We start from the raw sequence: 17,657 nt of genomic DNA, 5'->3' as shown, positions 1-17,657 counted from the left end.
TCTAGTAGTCATAGTGAGGCTCATTTCAGATTTTGGCTACTCATTGGACTGAGGATCTTAAAGTACTCCTCACCTTGGTCAGCATCACTTCAAGAGCTTGGCAAGGGTGATTCTTCCAGTGAGAGGCAGCAAAGATTACAAATGAGCAGAGTGATGTCAAGAAGTTATTAATATCTGCCAGTCATTTTGTGAAGGATGTAAACTTCATTGAAGCTTTGTCTTTTGATAAATTTTCTCAAAATATCATCCATAATTAATGACATGATTGATACTAGACACAAAGCATATTTACTAACAAATGATGAATAGGTTCTGGAGGATAAATTTTGCAAACAGAAGCCAAAATATAATAATACATATCACAGAAAGGCATATCTGAAAAGCAGAAGAAATACAGATGTGGAAGACTTTTGCAGTAATGGCCCAAATTTGTTCACATACTTCTGTATCTATGCTGTTGGATAGTCCTTCCCTACACTGGTTCTGGACTTGGCCATGGTACTTGCCTTGGCAGATGAAACTATAGAAAATGTGACTTAAGTACAAGCCACTATAGTAAGACACCAGTGCCAGCCGGCCAAAGGATGAGAGAATGAGATTCACCTAGCTGACAACCTACCCAGTATCGAATACACCAAAAAATCCTAGATTATCCACCCAACCACCTGGCTACAATCCAGAAGAAGAAAGCCCACCAGAAATCAGCCAAACAAATCCCCAGAAAATGTGACCAGCCAATCCACAGAATTATAAACTAAATAAAATGGTTGTTTATTTTAAGCCATTGAGTTTACACAGCAAAATCTATTTGATATGATAGAATACTGTTTCAAGCAATGAGAAAAACAAGCAAAAGGTATTACATACTTGTTTCCCAAATAGAGACCTAGTAATCCAGAAGGATCATACTGCAAGGACTGTGTGTATGTCCAGGCATAAAGGGTTTGGACATCCTTAAAGAATCCCATACCTCAGAATGATAGGAGAGAAGCAGAATATTGTTGTACAACCAAAAGTAAAATAGAAAAGTACCATAGGGTCTTGGGAAGCACAGCGTACTTTCCCAGTGTGAAGCAACATCACTTGGTGTGCCCCCAATCTAAGCTTGGTAGAAGCAAAGATTATAGACAGCCAGGAAGAGGTCCTGTCAATGTGAACATGAAATCACATAGAAGCAATGGAGTGGACCACCAACTGAAGACACTGGTGGTGGACATTATGCCTCCCAGTAGGTGCCGATATAGACAGAGATCCACCAAGGGCTAAATTCCTCCTCTCACTCTCCTGCCCCCATCCAACAGTTGATGTGCATCAATTTCCTCTCTATGAAACCAAAGTACCACTTTATTTTATCAGCTAGACTCTAACTCTGAGACTAATGCAACTTATTCTGGGCTTTGTGTTTTCATACATATTCTATGTTCTCAGCAATAGAGTTGAAAGGTATTAATAAAATTATTAACTCTTCACACCACAAAAACATAAGCTAACTTTATAACTATTAACTCATCAACAACAACAAATCACACAAACAGAAACCTGCATCCAGTATTAAAAATTAGGGAAGGGTGCCAAAACACATGACTCCAAAGTCTAATATACTATTAGACTAATCTATTGGATTAGATTGCAACAGCCTCCTAAGACGGTGCAACTCTCGCCCCTTGTCCCCAGATGGGCATCAGAACCTGCTCCTTTCCCCAGGAACTGGTGTCTTCTTCCAACTTGCCACAAAATCCTTTCAAAAATGATTGACATCTAGAACTTCCAACAATCCTAGAGGTCTTCAAACAACCACTTCACAACGAGATAGAAGCCTGACAGAAGTTCCTGTCTTCTTTTGAAATGCTCAGAAAATTTGTACGGTTAAAATTAGACCTTTTATTATAACAATTATTTAGTCTCTCTTTATGAGCAATTCCAAAATACTACGATTAATTTCATATCTGCATCCATCAGAGTGAGTTTCATGATGTCGGTTATGTTCTTGACCATATTTAATCAGAATCATGCTGCCAGATTGATTCATTTCTGTGTGCACATCTGTTATATCTTCAGAGCAGTCATCAATGCTTCTCACTCTTCTTAAAATCTAGCCTTTTACTCTGCAGAGGTTAAACTAGTTCATTCAAACCAATCAACCAATCAAAAACTGTTTTTTTGGCCAGTCATAAATATGACTAAAGAACATATATGTTCCTTCCTGGATATGATTGAATTTATCTTTCCCATGTACCTTCTAATGAAGCTTTACAATTTCCTTCAACTGTTGAGCAGCCAAATAAAATCAGTTTTCAGACACATTATAGCTAAAATTATATCTCATGTGTAAATTATAAACAATGATTGTTTCCTACTGGCTTATCATATCTGTACCTGTTTCCTGCTTCTTAGACTATTACCAAAGTGCACTTTTGGTCTTAGCTTACAAGAAATATTCTTGAATCCACTTCACCCTTTGAGCAATAATGTTTCTCGTAAATCAGTAGTTTCTTGGTTTTCAGTGACTGTGTCCAATGGGGCTTTGGTCTGGTGCTACAGTTTGTAAAGTCAGACTGACATGAGGCTAAAATGTAAATTTGATAAGACTGTGGCTCCCTATGCCAGTAACTATCTCCTCTTTTCACTTAGTAACAATATGATGCTGGCCATAGGTGCTTCAACTTTAATTGTTTTAATCCTTTTTAACCTACTAGGATAGGTATTCTAAAAGCTCACGTGCCAGATGAGCAGGGGGTGTGCACAGGCATTTATGTATGAAATTACACCTACAGTTTCTGATAACATGGCTTTATAAAGTTAGCTCAAAAGAAGGAAAAATACAAACTTTGCCTTTCAATGTACTGTTATTTCTAAACCATTCTAAGGTGGTAACCAACCGAGGCAGCAGCAAAAGACGTGCTGAACTCTTTTCTAATGGATGTGACAGTTTATTGTGTGGTTGGTGTATTGCCCTCTTTCCCTACCAAGTCATTCTCAGTCACTGTAATACCAATTTCTGTGAGTTTTTTGTTTGTTTGATTTCTCAGCATCCTCTCTAAACAAAATACATCTTATTTTTCACTTTAGGGATGTAAACTGTTTACTGCATATGAAAGCTCTTACATGACATTTTAAAAAAGCCATTAAATGCCTTCCATATGAAGAATTTGTTCTAGGCAATGCACAATGTGAGCTGGTAGAAACTGTTCCCAAACTGTGGAAATAAGCTCAGTGCTCCAGAACAGACATAATGTCCACCACAGTAAATGGCTCCATGACTTAAATAAGAGCACTAAAAAATCATGTAGGCATGATCAAAGAATCAAAATTACAAATAACATTGTCTTCAACCTCATGCAAAAATGAAGTTAAGGAAAGATTATAAGTTAATGAAATTTACCCTTATGTGTTTTATGAAGGGCAATTTCATTACTTCATAGTCATATATAATATAATCACATATATTATATCTACAATCAATTATGAACATGTATACAGATTACCCATTCTGCAATTGCCAATCATCTGAATCAAATTTTATGAAATGGAACATTAAATATGTGAAAAATTGTTAAAATACACTAAATAAATTTTAGTTAAATATATGTTGATTGCCATAAAATTTGTATAAATGCTAAAAGCATAGTTTAGATGTAATTATAATTTTTCAGATTGGCTTGCTTGTCATATTAGCCCTGAGAAAAACATATTTTTTAAAACCACAAAGCAAATAATTCTATCAATGGGAAAATGATTTATTTACCTGGATCTTCTATAGTTAGGTTCTTTATTAACCATTGAACAATGTCTGACCCTAGAAAAAGGAAAACACAAATATTTGTGAACATTTGTTTATATATGTTAACTCTAAGAACTTGCAACTTTTGTCACTCACGTTAGTAAGAATGTTTATTTTTTTAGTTTATGTTATATATATATATATATATATATATATATATATATATATATATATTTATTAAAGTATAGTTGACACACAATGTTACATTAGTTTCGGGAGTACAACATAGCGACTCAACAAGTCCACACATCATGGTGTGCTCACGGCAAGCATAGCTATCATCTGTCAGCCTATAACACTATTACAATACCATTGACTCTATTCCCAATGCAATACTTTTCATCCCCATGACTTATTTACTGTGTAACTGGAAGTCTTTACCTCCTACTACCCTTCACCCATTTTGCCCATACCGCCTCCCCTCTCTCCTCTGGCAACCACTAATTTGTTCTCTGTATGTATTTCTCTGAGTCTGTTTCTGCTTTGTGTTAAAATTCCACATATAACATGAAATCATATGGCATTTGTATTCCTCTGTTTGACTTATTTCACTTAGTGTAATACCCCCATAGAAGTCCATCCACACTCAAATGGCAAGACTGAGTGTTTCTAATTGTTACAATAACATTAAAGATCAACCACATATGGAGTACTGAAAACAGAATGTGAATACATAGTTTGTTTTCAATGAGCCCAGGTGAATACTAGTAAATTAGTTAATATTAAATATTTAGGCACAAAGGTTTAATATGCCTGTACTGGATAAAAGGATTCATTCATCTGTTCATTGAATAAATGCTTATTAAATGCCCACTATGTTTATTTTTTCCTTTTTTTTCAAATTTTTATTCAAATTCTAGTTAGTTAACATATAGTGCAATACTGGTTTCAGGAGTAGAGTTCAGTGATTCATCACTTACATACAACACCCAGTGCTCATCACAAGTGCCCTCCTTATTACCTATCACCCATCTAGCCCATCCCCACACACCTCCCTCCATCGGCCCTCAGTTTGTTCTCTATTGTTAAGAATCTCATATAGTTTGTTTCCTTCTCTCTTTGTTCCTTCTTCCCTCCATATATTCATCTGTTTCTTTAATTCCACATATGTGTGAAATCATATGGTATTTGTCTTTCTCTGACTTATTTTGCTTAGCATAATACACTCCAGCTCCATCTATGTTGTTGCAAATAAATGCCCACTATGTGTGAAGCACAATTCTGAGCATGGCATAACCAATATTTTATAAGATGGTCCCTTATATCTACTCTCAAGCTAAACCAAATTTGTTGTTAGCTTTTAAACACTCCTGTATGTTTCAAGTCTCCGTGTCTTTATAGTACTATTCCCTTTGACTGAAATGTCTTACCACTATTTTCAAGACACTCAAGACTCATTTACAATAGAACTTTCCTTAACCCTCACTTTTGTCCACTGACTTTACAACAACCTCCATTGGAATTCACTGGTACCTGTGTAGAATTGTATTGTAGAATAGATCACACAATGTTACAGCTGTTTATTTGAATAATGCCCTCAAGGAAGTACCTTGAAGTGGGGTACCATATTCATGTTTCTATATTCAGAACATAGCAAGTGGTTAATAATGTAGGATGAATAAAAAAAATTATTAAATATGTGTTTTTACTTCCTAAAGAAGGAATGTGGGATGGTCTGCAGAAAATGTAATGTTTGAGCTAGATTTTGATATATGATAGACAAAACTCAGTTGCTGGAGGCCTATGTCAAAGTTAAAAAGGGAAAAATAGCCAGCAAAAACTATTTGGTGTATTCTTTCTATATACTCCATGCTGGGAATAACAGGAACTTGACACAATAAAAGTATGTGTATTCTTTTAAATACAATAATAAAAGTATTCACAGTGTATTCAGCAGATCTTGAACTCCAGGCTAAAGAATTTGGATTTTTTTCCCCATAAATCAGGCAGAGAAAGGGAGACACGGTATGTTTGTTGTGTTTTGTTTTGAGCAGAAGAATAACCTTATCAAAACAAGTTTAAGGAATTTGATTGGCAATACATAGGAAGTGCCTTGGGCCAGTCAAAAAGAAAGCAGGGCAGCCAACATTTCTACTGGTTGAGATCCAGGATTGAAAGAAAAAGTACTGAACTAGTTCAGTGTACAAGTGGGTTAAAGCAAAATTAGAGGCTTGCTTCTGGACTTTGTGACTAATTTGGTATGCAGGTGGCCAGTGGAAGAACGGAGAGAACTCAAGGTTTCCAGTACAGGAGCATTGTGGATGAAAAGGATGGTGAAAATATGAGCAGAAATGGGAGATTCAGGAAGAAGACTTGATCTACCTGAAATATTAATTTCTATTTAAATTTGGCTTTCAGCATCATTCATTTATACATAAAACAGCAAAAAATATGTATGAAAATAGTTTTGTCTACATAGTAAGCTGCATCAGGACTACATGAATGAACTTCCATGTGAGCTGAGATTCTACTTCTACTGCTCTCGGGGACTGGCCTCAGTTGCGTCTCAGATGTGTATATGTACACATGACTGACATTAACAATGGCTAAATAATTATTACTGCTTGATGCAAAATAGCTCAAAGCTATCTTCAAAGTAAACTTGGGGGAGCCTAGCCAGCTCAGTCAGTAGAGCATGCAACTCTTGATCTTGGGGCTATGAGTTCAAGCCTCATATTGGGTGCAGAGATTACTTCAAAAAACTCTAAAAATAAAATAAATACACTCGATTATCAAATTTGAGAACAATATCCTAAAAGTTATGAAAACACTCATACTCAACATTGATTTCCATATGCATGCATTTTTAAAAAGACTTCACATGTTGAATCTAACGTATAGTCTTCTATATCTGTTTTGTTTACAACTGCCATTGATTTCAATACATGTGAGAACATGGTTTCACCTAGATCCTAAAGCAGCTCTGAGGTAAGGGAGGAGGGGAAACCACTCACGAGAACACAGGTATTTCAGAGGGCTATGTTCAGCCTCACAACCTAAGGTTGAGGCATGGTCACCCCTTTAAAAAAGAGGAGGACTCAGTTTTTCAAATATGTATGTATTAATACTTGCCAAATGTAGAATTCCAGGTATTCAAATCTTATGTGCTATCTCCAGGTAACTTGCTCATTTTCCACATTTGAGCATCTACTTGGGGAACATATGTGAGCAGCCACTGGACTTTTTCCATCTTTTCGAAGAGAGCCAAACATTGGTTCCAAGACTATAATTTTCTCTTAGTGTAAAAAATGATTTAAAAATGCTTTTAGAAGGAGTTTTTTTAAGTTTTCTTCTTTTTTGTCTGAGCAGAAAGAAATACAAAAAAGCCTAATTTGAAACTACATTTAATTCAGGAAACAGGAAACTTTCTTTCCTAGCCTAGATTTGAGTACTTCTATTATGGTCATATTCTCTGCTCAGCTCTGAAAGGGATGATTGCACCACTTGTCAATATCACTTAGCAGATGCTATAGTGGTTTTATTGTTGTGTGGTCACCTCAATATATTTATGGCTTTAAGTGGAACGTTATGAATTACTTTATTGTTAAATGTATACCCAAACTCACCATATTCACCTATTCTGCATCTATGACAGCAAGATCTTAACTCCAAGAGAAAGGTAGGACACAGAGAGGAAAAAAAAAATCCAGCATCATGATGGAAAAAGAAAACTGAAAGAGAAATGTGGTATCACAGTCATATTGAGACCTACAATTCAAACTTAAAAGGGTGCATTACAGCCAGGAGGGGTGTAGGAAAGAATGGCACATTTCTAGCAATGTGTCTCAGCCTTATGTTTAATGAATAAATGAACAGATATGTATAATGTACATATCCAGAGTATTTTAGCATGCATGCATCTTTATTCACAGTGCCTTACAGTAACATGAAGAATTGTTTTCTCGTTGTTTTTCTTTTCTTTAAAAGATGGCAAAGAGCTATTGAATAGCTATAATGTGAAACTAGCTAAGAGACGCAACAATATCTTAAACCCCAAGAAATAAAAAAAAATACCTCTATGACTATAACTACCAGAAACTTTAGCCCTGAGCAGTACCTATTATTGCTTTGAATTCTTAGAGGTTACTCTTGTAACCTTTAGAGTTACAAAATTGTGTGTTCCCTGTACTTAGCAGAAATAGTACAGGTTTTATTATTGTGTAATCCCAGTAATCTATGACTCGAAATGAAAACAAGTTAAGACCGTTCCTCATACACTGCTCATAGTTGCTCACATGCTGTACTGTTTCTTACTTCCATGACTTTGATGGTGCTATTCCATTTCCATCTCTTTTTCCTTTGGCCAATTTCAACTCAGCCCATTAAAGTTCAGGTCACACGTTAACGATTCCAGGAAACCTACTCTACCCACTCCTCCTGCAGGGGGGGTGTATTCGTCTTTGGATCCCAAACACCCAAACCAGTGCCTCACATGTAAAAGATGATCAGTAAATGTTGAAAGAATGGATGAAATAACCGCAAGGTTCCCCCTCCAGATCATTCTCTAAGAAAGTTTACAAAAAGATGGCATCCATCATACAAAGAATATTAGATTGGCATATAGTGTTCAGCCACCATAATCACCTTTCACAGTGATACTTGTCCCATTTGAAGGCTATCTCTTTACCACTCCACCCACAATTAAAGCAAAACAAAGTAAGACATTTAGACATCAGTATTATTTCCTCACCCAGGCTATGGAACTGAGTGGAAGGGGCTTCCCCAATTCTGGCTCTGCTGCAGAGTGACAAGACCTGAGCCAAGTCCTGCCCTACACCTGCATTACTTCCATTACACCCATGTTCCCTCTACTGATTAGAGCACACTCTCTCAGCTATAAGTGTCAGCTACAGCTATCTGCTACTGAACCTGATGGGAGGCTCACAAAGAGAAAAATATTGTGAAACTTTTGCACGTATATATGAGGACTTTGTAAAGCAACCAAAATGTTACACTTTTGATTTGTATCCTTTACGAAAATACTCATTTTGTAATTTCTGCTAAAGCCATTAATGAAAATTTTAGCTCTTAATCAGTGGAAGAAGCCCAAATACTCCTTTTCAATATTTCTCTTTCAGGAAAGTAAATAGGCTCTTTGCCTGGGGTAGAGTTCCTGGATTGGTTTTCAAGCCGATGTTTAATCAAGATCATGACAGTTTATCTGCACTTTTTAAACTTTGTTATGTAAGTTCCATAAACCATAAAAAGAGTTCTTCAGACACAAAACAAGGACTTTGTGACTCTTCAAAGCCTAAGAAGCTGTAAAGTTAGAAAGTAAAAACAGCAAAGCAGCAAAGATGGCAATAATCAAAGGATATGAGAATATCAAGATGACCCTAAGGACAGTTTCCCACCCTCTCCCAGAACTCAAAATGATTACTGACCAACCAGAGAAGCTTTTTTTTTTTTCCCAAATTGTCTGCTCAGCAACACCACTTGTCTCTTGTATAAGATGGCAAGAATACATGAAATGTTGTGGAATTAGGCAAGTGAAGGGGAAAATGGTTCCTTGCTTTAGTCTTTGTTGTGATACACAACACTGTGAAAAATCAAGAGAAGGATGAGTTTGCCATAATGTTGCCTCACGATAGGGAGAGAGGATCCCTTTGAAGAACCATTTTTACAATTTTATTTTATTTTATTTTTGTTTTTACGGTTCTTCAGACCCACAAGAAATGAAATAATTAATAAAAGTAGAAGATGTGCAAATAAAATATGAGTTAATGTGCAAATAAAATAACTATGAGTTAGCTAATCATTGGAATTTACCAATTCTATATGCTAGCCACTAGACATAAAGAAAAGATTGTAGACCATTCCTGTCCTCAACACTTAATCTGTTTAAAACTAAACACAGGCTATGTCTCATTGTCTCTGTGAGGAACTATGAGATGAAGAAAATATGTATTTATTGATAAATAAAAATTTCCTCCAGTGCAGTCTACAGCTGCAATAGGAAGTTAGAGCAAACTAACATTTACTGAGTTTTGGGTGCATAATATGGTAGGTATTTCACATAAGTTTCCATTAAAATCTCTACTTCAGCTTTTAATAGTAAATTCTCAGAAATATACCAAATGAAAATACCCAGAACCAAAATAAGAATGAACCATCCCAAATGTATATCTAAATATGCCTCTCTCCTAATGAAAAGTTTGCAATGATCTTTTCATTGGCATCTGGAATCTGAAGACTTGAATGGCATACAAGGTCCTCCATGGCATGCCTCCTCTCTACCTCTCAGCCTCAGATCCCACACTTCCATCTTCTGGATATTACAACTTAACAGCATCAATTTGAACTTCTTTGACCATAAATAGCATGATACTTTACACTCTATGCTTTTACAGACACTGTATATTCTGGTTGGAATAACTTCCTCCATTTAAGACACAGCCCAAGTATCACTTTCTCTTGGAAGTTGTCTTGGTTATTATCTCCTTCACCTCCTGTTGCACCTGTTCCTGCCCTGGGATCTCATAGCACCGTGTCCATTCTTCCATTACAACATACCACGTTGAACATATAGCATCTAAACATGTATCGCTAGAGTAGAATCCTCCAGTACTTGAGCACGGCACCTGGGAGAGCCTCAAAAACTACTAGTCAAGATTTGAAACTAATTTCCCAAAGACCAAACTCAGAATATAGTATTCCTATATTCTATGGAATCTTCCTGTATTTTGAGGTAGTTATTGGAATTCTTTAGCTGTTATTGCTAACCAAACAAGCGTATATTTTCAATGCTATGAAATTAAGAGGTATTTGATTTCTTTGGATTAACAATATCTTGTAAATAATCAGAATTTTAATAACAATTGTTAAATAGAGTAAAAAGGTAGTAATTTTGAACAGTACCTTTTAAACTGGAAACTCTTCATTTTGATAAATAATAATGGTACTATTGAGATAAATACATGTATCCTGTTGATGATATTTATATTTAAACACTTCTACTTTGCCTCATTTGGTCAATAAAGTTAATATATTCAGAGTTGAAAAGTAATTATACGTGGTCCACAACTACATTTTGGTAATTTTATTTTTTAATTAAACTTTTTAAAAATAGACTTTATTTTCTAGTTCACATAAACTTAAGCAGAAGGTACAGAGATTTCCTGTATACCTCCTGTCCTCATACATGCATAACCTTTCCCAGTACCAAACCCTACCAGAGTCCTACATTTGTTACAGTTGACGAAGGTGCATTAACACATCATTATCACCCAGAGTCCCTAGTTTATATTAGAGTTCACTTAGTGTTCTACATTCTATGGGTTTAGACAAATTTATAACGACATGTATCCACCATATTGTATCATGCAAAGTAGTTTCATTGCCTTGAAAATCCTCTATATTCCACTATTCATCTCACTCTCTCTAACCTCCATCAACTAATGATCTCTTTATGGTGTCCATAGTTTTGCTGGTTCTAAAATGTTGCATAATTTGAATCATACAGTATGTAAGCTTTTCAGTTTGACTTCTACAGTTAGTAATATGCATTTGAATTTCTTTCATGTCTTTTCATGGTTTGATAACTCATTTCTTAGCACTTTGCATTGTTTGAGGGTGCCTAGAAGATGCAATGGGGAAGGATAGTCAACTCAGTGAATGTTGCTTGGGGAACTAGATAGTCGCATTCAAAAGAATGAAATTAGACCCCTATATTACACCATACACAAAAATAAACTCAAAATGGATTAGAGATTTGAATTTAAGAACTGAAACCATAAAAATAAAACATAAAGAAGATCCTTGACATTGGCCTTGGCAACAATTTTCTAGGTATGTTATCAAAAGCTCAGGTAACAAAAACAAAAATAAAATAATAAGTAGAAATATATCAAACTAAAAAGCATCTGAATAGCAGGGTAAGTAATGAACAAAATGAACACAGAACCTATGAATTGGGAGAAAATATTTACAAACTATCTTATAAGGGGTTAATATCCAAGATATATAAGAAATTCCTACAACTCAATAGAGAAAAAATATGGGCAAAGGGCCAGATAGATGGATAAACAATAGGTGTGATAGTATTCAGCCTTAAAAAAGAAGGAAACCCTGCTATTTGCAATGACACAGATGGAGAACATTATGTGAAATAAGCCAGATACAAAAAAAGACAAATATTGCATGACCTCACTTATATGTGGGATCTTGAGTTCATAAAAGCAGAGAATGGAATTGTAGTGGCTAGGGACTAGAGGGTAGAGGGTGGAGGTGGAATGGAAACATGTTGGCCAAAAGGTACAAAGTGTCAGTTATACACTATGAATAAATTCTGTAGAGCTAGTGTATAACCTGGTGACTATAATTACTGGTATTGTACGGTATACCTGGAATTGGCTACAAGAGTATAACTTTAAGTGTTCTCACAACAAATAACGGTAACTATGTGAAGGGATAGATACGTCAATTAGATTGATTGTAATATTCATTTTCACAATGTATACACATATCAAAAGATCAAACCGTATACCTTAAATATATGCAATTTTTATTTGTCAATTATACCTCAGTAAAGGTCCCTAAACCTCTCTCTGCCACTTGAAGATACAAAAAGTACGCAGTCCGTGGGCTGGATGAGGGCTCTTAGCCAACCATGCTGGCATCCTGATCTTGGACTTCCAGTCTCCAGAACGGTGGAAAATAAATTTCTGTTGTTTACAAGCTATCCGGTCTATAGTGACTAAGCCCAAGCTGACTAAGGTGAAGGACAAGTTCCAAGGTTTGACAACTATGAATGAAGCTGATCTGTGTGCAAGCTTTGTGTTTACAATTCCTTTGAATATATACTGAGGAGTGCAATTGTAGGGTTCAGAGCATGTTTGTTTGGTTTTATAAGACATCACCAACCTGTCTTCCAAAGTGGCTGTACCGTTTTGCATTTCCACAAGCAGTGAATGAGATTTTCTGTTGCTCTTCATCCTCAACGGCATTTCGTATTGTCACTGTTCTGGATTTGGGCAGTTCTAACAGGTGTATGGTGGTAAAATGTTTAAATTTGCATTTTTTGATGACATATGATGTAGAACATCTTTTCATGTGCTTATTTGCCATCTGTATATCTTCCTTTGGGGGGGGGGGAATCTGGTTTTAATAAACATTGGATTTAATAAACCTTTTAATAAACCTTTAAACCTTGGCTCAGGTTTTAATCAAGTTGTTTTCTTATTGTTGAGTTTCAAGAATTATTTGTATATTTTGGCTAACAGTCCTTTATCAGATGCTCCTTCTGCAAATATTTCCTTCTAGGCTATAGCTTATCTTTTCATTCTCTTGACATTGTCTTTCACAGAATATAAGTCTTTAATTTTAATAATGCCCAGGTTATCAACGATATCTTTAATGAATTGTGGTTTTGGTGTTGTTATCTAAAAAGTTCTTGCCATACCAAAAGTCAACTTTTGGACCAAAAGTTTTCTCCTATGTTATCTTCTGGAATTTTTATAATTTTGAATTTTGCTTTTAAGGTCTATGATCCATTTTGAGTTAATTTTTGTGAATAGTATAAGGTCTGTGTCTAGATTTATTGTTATTATTTTTTTGCAGGTGGATATCCAGTTGCTCTACCACTATTTTTTTTTTTTTCAACATTTATTTATTTTTGGGACAGAGAGAGACAGAGCATGAACGGGGGAGGGGCAGAGAGAGAGGGAGACACAGAATTGGAAACAGGCTCCAGGCTCCGAGCCATCAGCCCAGAGCCTGACGCGGGGCTCGAACTCACGGACTGCGAGATCGTGACCTGGCTGAAGTCGGACGCCCAACCGACTGCGCCACCCAGGCGCCCCTCTACCACTATTTTTTTGTTTAAAGGACTATCTTGGGGCGCCTGGGTGGCTCAGTCAGTCCAGTGTCCAACTTCGGCTCAGGTCATGATCTCGGTTTGTGAGTTTGAGCCCCACATCAGGCTCTGTGCTGACAGCCCGGAGCCTGGAGCCTGCTTCAGATTCTGTGTCTCCTTCTCTCTCTGCCCCTCCCCAACTTGTGCTCTGTTTCTCTATGTCTCTCAAAAAGTAAACAGATCTAAAAAAAAATTTTTTTTAAAGTACTATCTTTGTTCCATTGCCTTGCCTTTGCTTCTTTGTCAAAGATCAGTCGACTACATTTTAGTGGATCTATTTCTGGCATCCTTGTTCTGTTCCATTGATCTATTTGTCTATTCTTTCACCAATACCACACTGCCTTGATCACTGTGCCTTTATAGTAAGGTGTCAGACCTTCAACTCTGTTCTCCTCTTTCAAAATACTGTGTTGGCCTTCTGGATCTTTCACCTCTCCATATAAGTTTAAAAATCAATTTACTGATAACAATGATATAACTTGCTGGTATTTTGATTGGGATTCACTGAATCTACAGATCCAGTGGGGAAGAACTGACATCTCAACAATATTAAATCTTCCTGTTCATGAATGTGGAATTCCTCTTCATTTATCTAGTTCTTTTTTTATTTCTTCCATCAGAGTTTTTTAGCTTTCCCCATACAGATCTTCTACGTATATTTTCTTAGATTTATACCTAATTTTCCTTAATTAAACTTTTAATTTCAAAAAGAAGTATAGATTCACATGCAGTTGTAAGAAGTAATACAGAGGAATACCATGTACCCTTTATGCAACTTCCACCAAAAGTTAACATTTTGCAGAACTGTGGTGCAATATCACAACCAGGATACTGGCATTAATACAATGAAGTTACATTCTCATCACTGCATCACTGCATCCTCATCACTACAAGTGTCCCTCATAATGGTCTTTTATAGTCACTCAATTGTTCTTAACCCCTGGCAACCACTAATCTATTCTTCCATTCTACATTTTATCACTTGAAGAATATTTTAAGAATATTATGTAACTAGGGTCATACCATACACAAACTTTTAACATTGGCTTTGTTTTTCACTTGCTCAGCACAAATCACCGGAGATTCACTCAAGTTGTTGCACATGTCAATAGTTCATTCCTCCTTCTTGCTGAGTATTACACTGCTATGAGCATATCAGACTATTTAATCATTCACCCGTCGAAGAACATATTTGTCAGTTTGGGCTATTATGGATAAAGATGCAGTGCTATAAACATTTCTGGGCAAATTTTTGTATGAATATGCATATATTTTTATTTCTCTAGGATAAATGTCTGCAACCACAACTGCTGGGTCTTTTGGTGTTTCTTTTTTTGTTAATATGAAATTTATTGTCAAATTGGTTTCCATACAACACCCAGGGTCGCATTTAAAAAAAAATGTTTTTGAATGTTTATTTTTTTTGGGGGGAGGGGCAGAGAAAGAGGGAGACACAGAATCTGAAGCAGGCTCCAGGCTCTGGGCTGTCAGCACAGAGCCTGATACGGGGCTCGAACCCACAAACCATGAGATCATGACCTGGGCTGAAGTCAGACACTTAGCTGACTGAGCCACCCAGCGCCCGCCCCCTCCCCCCCCCCCCAACTTTTCTTTTAAAGCAATGGCCAAACTATTTTGCATTGTGGCTATTTTCCATAGCCACAAATTCACTGTCATTTTAATTTGCATCTTCCTGATGGCTAATGATGTTAGCATGTTTTCATATGCTTATTTGATGTATCTATTTTGATTTTTCTAAGTGTTTTTCAGGGTATTGCTTTGTATAGCCTTTCACAGTTAATGTTAAAATTACATTACATACACAGACCTTATCACAGCCTCTTAGTGTGTCATCATTTTACCAGTTTGAATGACAATAAAAATCTTGTGTTCTTTCATGTCCCTTTAATCTCCATTTTATAGTCTTTCCTAAGCAATTATTCTATATATATTTATAACCACATCGTGCTTTGTTATATTTTTTTCTTCAACAATCAAACAATTTAGAAAACTGAAGATATGGTAAACCTACTGTATTTGCCTATATACTCACTTTCTATGTTTTTCTTCTTTTCTTATCTTTTAAGCTTCCTTCTTTTAGTGTTTCCTTTCAATTTAGAAAACTTGCTTTGGCCATTCTATTCAAGTAGGTTAGCTAGTGAACAAATTCTCTCAGTTGTCCTTCATCTGAGAATGTTTTTATTTCCCCTTTACTTCCCAAGGAAATAATACTGGACACAGTATTCTGGGTTGACAACTATTTTCTTTCAGCATTTAAAAATTTCATGTCATTTCCTTCTGTCTTCCACGGCTTCTGATGAGAAACCTGTGGCTATTTGAATTGTTTTTCCCTTCCAGTTAGAGTCGTTTTTCTCTGACAGCTTTCAATTTTCTTGTTATTGTTGTCTGTAGTTTCCAGAAGTTTAGTTATGATGTATATTGGCGTTGATTTCATTTGGTTAATGCATCCTGTTCTCTCAGCTCCTTGATCTGCATGCTATGTTTGGGGAGTTTTCAGCCATTATTTCTTTGAGTACTTTTTTGCCCTAACCTTGTTTTTCATCTCCTTCAGGACTCCAATGACAGAAATGTTAGGTTTTGTGCTGCTGGTTCTAATTTTGCTATGAGGTTTCTCAAAATGAAAGCAAAGTATGGAAGTTTAAGGTAACTAAAGTGTATAGTCCTACTTTTACTGAGGTATAATTCATACACACTGATTTTTGGTATAAAATCTGGTGAATTCTGATAAATATACATACCACTTCAATTAACATACAGAAGAAAACATTTGCATTATTGTGGTATCTTAAATGCCCTTATGATTGCTTCTAGTCAAGATGACCTCATATGCTGACAAAGAAAACTAGGATTGTCATTTCTGGCACCATGTTTTAGTTTTGCCTGTCCCAGAACTTTATGAAACAAAATCTCATAGTATGTACTTGCTTGTATCTGGCTTCTTTCCTCAACAACTGTTTTTGACAGTCATTCATTTATTGCATGATCAGTTCTCCTTCTAGGTGCTGAGTTGTTTCCACTGTATGAATATACTACAGTTTGTTTATAGAGCTTTGGGTTGTTTCTGGTTTATGGTCATTGTAAAAAAAAAAAACTGCTGTGAACATTAATGTGGATATCTTATTGTAGACATATGTTTTCATTTTATTTTATTTGTTTTATTTCTGTGAATACCTTCCACCTGCTTTTGACAAAGATAGAATATAATATTTCTTAACCTTAAAAGTTAGAAGGTGGAGTGCAAACAAATGCCGGTGGTTTCAGTGGGTCAATAAATCTCAATCTGATACTGAATTGGTCTGAAGTATAGCTCTCATTGCTTTCACTTCAATTAAAAAATGAAGTTTAGCAAGTATTAACTCCATCAACTTACCATCCCTGCATGTACAAATTTGTCTCTATTTATTTATTTTTAATGTTTATTTATTTATGAAAAACAGAGAGAGAGGGACAGAGAGGGAAGGGAGGGAGAGAGAAGAAGAGAGAGAGAGGGAGAGAGAGAGAGAGAGGGAGAGAGAGAGAGAGAGGGAGGGAGGGAGGGAGGGAGGGAGGGAGGGAGGGAGGGAGAGAGAGAAGCAGAGAGAGGTAGAGAAAGAGAAGCCCAAGCAAGCCCTGCACTAATAGCACAGAGCCTGATGCAGGGCTTGATCTCATGAACCACGAGATCATGACCTGAGCCAAAATCAATAGTCAGGCACTCAACTGAATGAACCACCCAGGTGCCCTTAAATTTGTCTGTCTTTAAATCTCTCCTCTCCTCTTTTCTCCCATTTTCTGAGGAAGACGGTTCTACCTTCCTACCCAAGGTGAATCCCTCCTTATCTTATTTTCTTCCATCTCCTCAAGAGCTTCACTATACTTTGCCCTGAAGTCTTTTTCAAACTTGAAAAAAAAATGAAGCTTTACAGACAACAGCATGGCACTCAGACTCTAGCAAGTGAGAAAATATTGCACAAACAATCCTACAATTAAATAGGTAACTAAAGTGACAAATGTGAATGCAAA

At 36.1% G+C, this 17,657-nt stretch overlaps 1 protein-coding gene across 6 annotated transcripts in view; it reads right to left on the bottom strand.

Moving 5' to 3' along the window:
- RGS7 (regulator of G protein signaling 7) overlaps positions 1-17,657 on the bottom strand; it is a 529,525-nt gene that overhangs the window by 165,111 nt on the left and 346,757 nt on the right. For all 6 annotated transcript variants that reach the window (XM_060643375.3, XM_060643377.3, XM_060643378.3 and 3 more), the window contains one exon: positions 3,746-3,796. In XM_060643375.3, coding sequence (XP_060499358.1) covers positions 3,746-3,796 — 51 coding nt within the window. The remainder of the gene's footprint in view (positions 1-3,745; positions 3,797-17,657) is intronic.

The sequence above is a fragment of the Panthera onca genome, chromosome F1 (assembly GCF_046562875.1).
Source record: "Panthera onca isolate mPanOnc1 chromosome F1, mPanOnc1 haplotype 2, whole genome shotgun sequence".
NCBI classification, from domain to species: Eukaryota; Metazoa; Chordata; class Mammalia; order Carnivora; family Felidae; genus Panthera; species Panthera onca.
The sequence above is the reverse complement of the archived record's forward strand: the minus strand, read 5'-3'. Positions and strand labels throughout refer to the sequence as shown.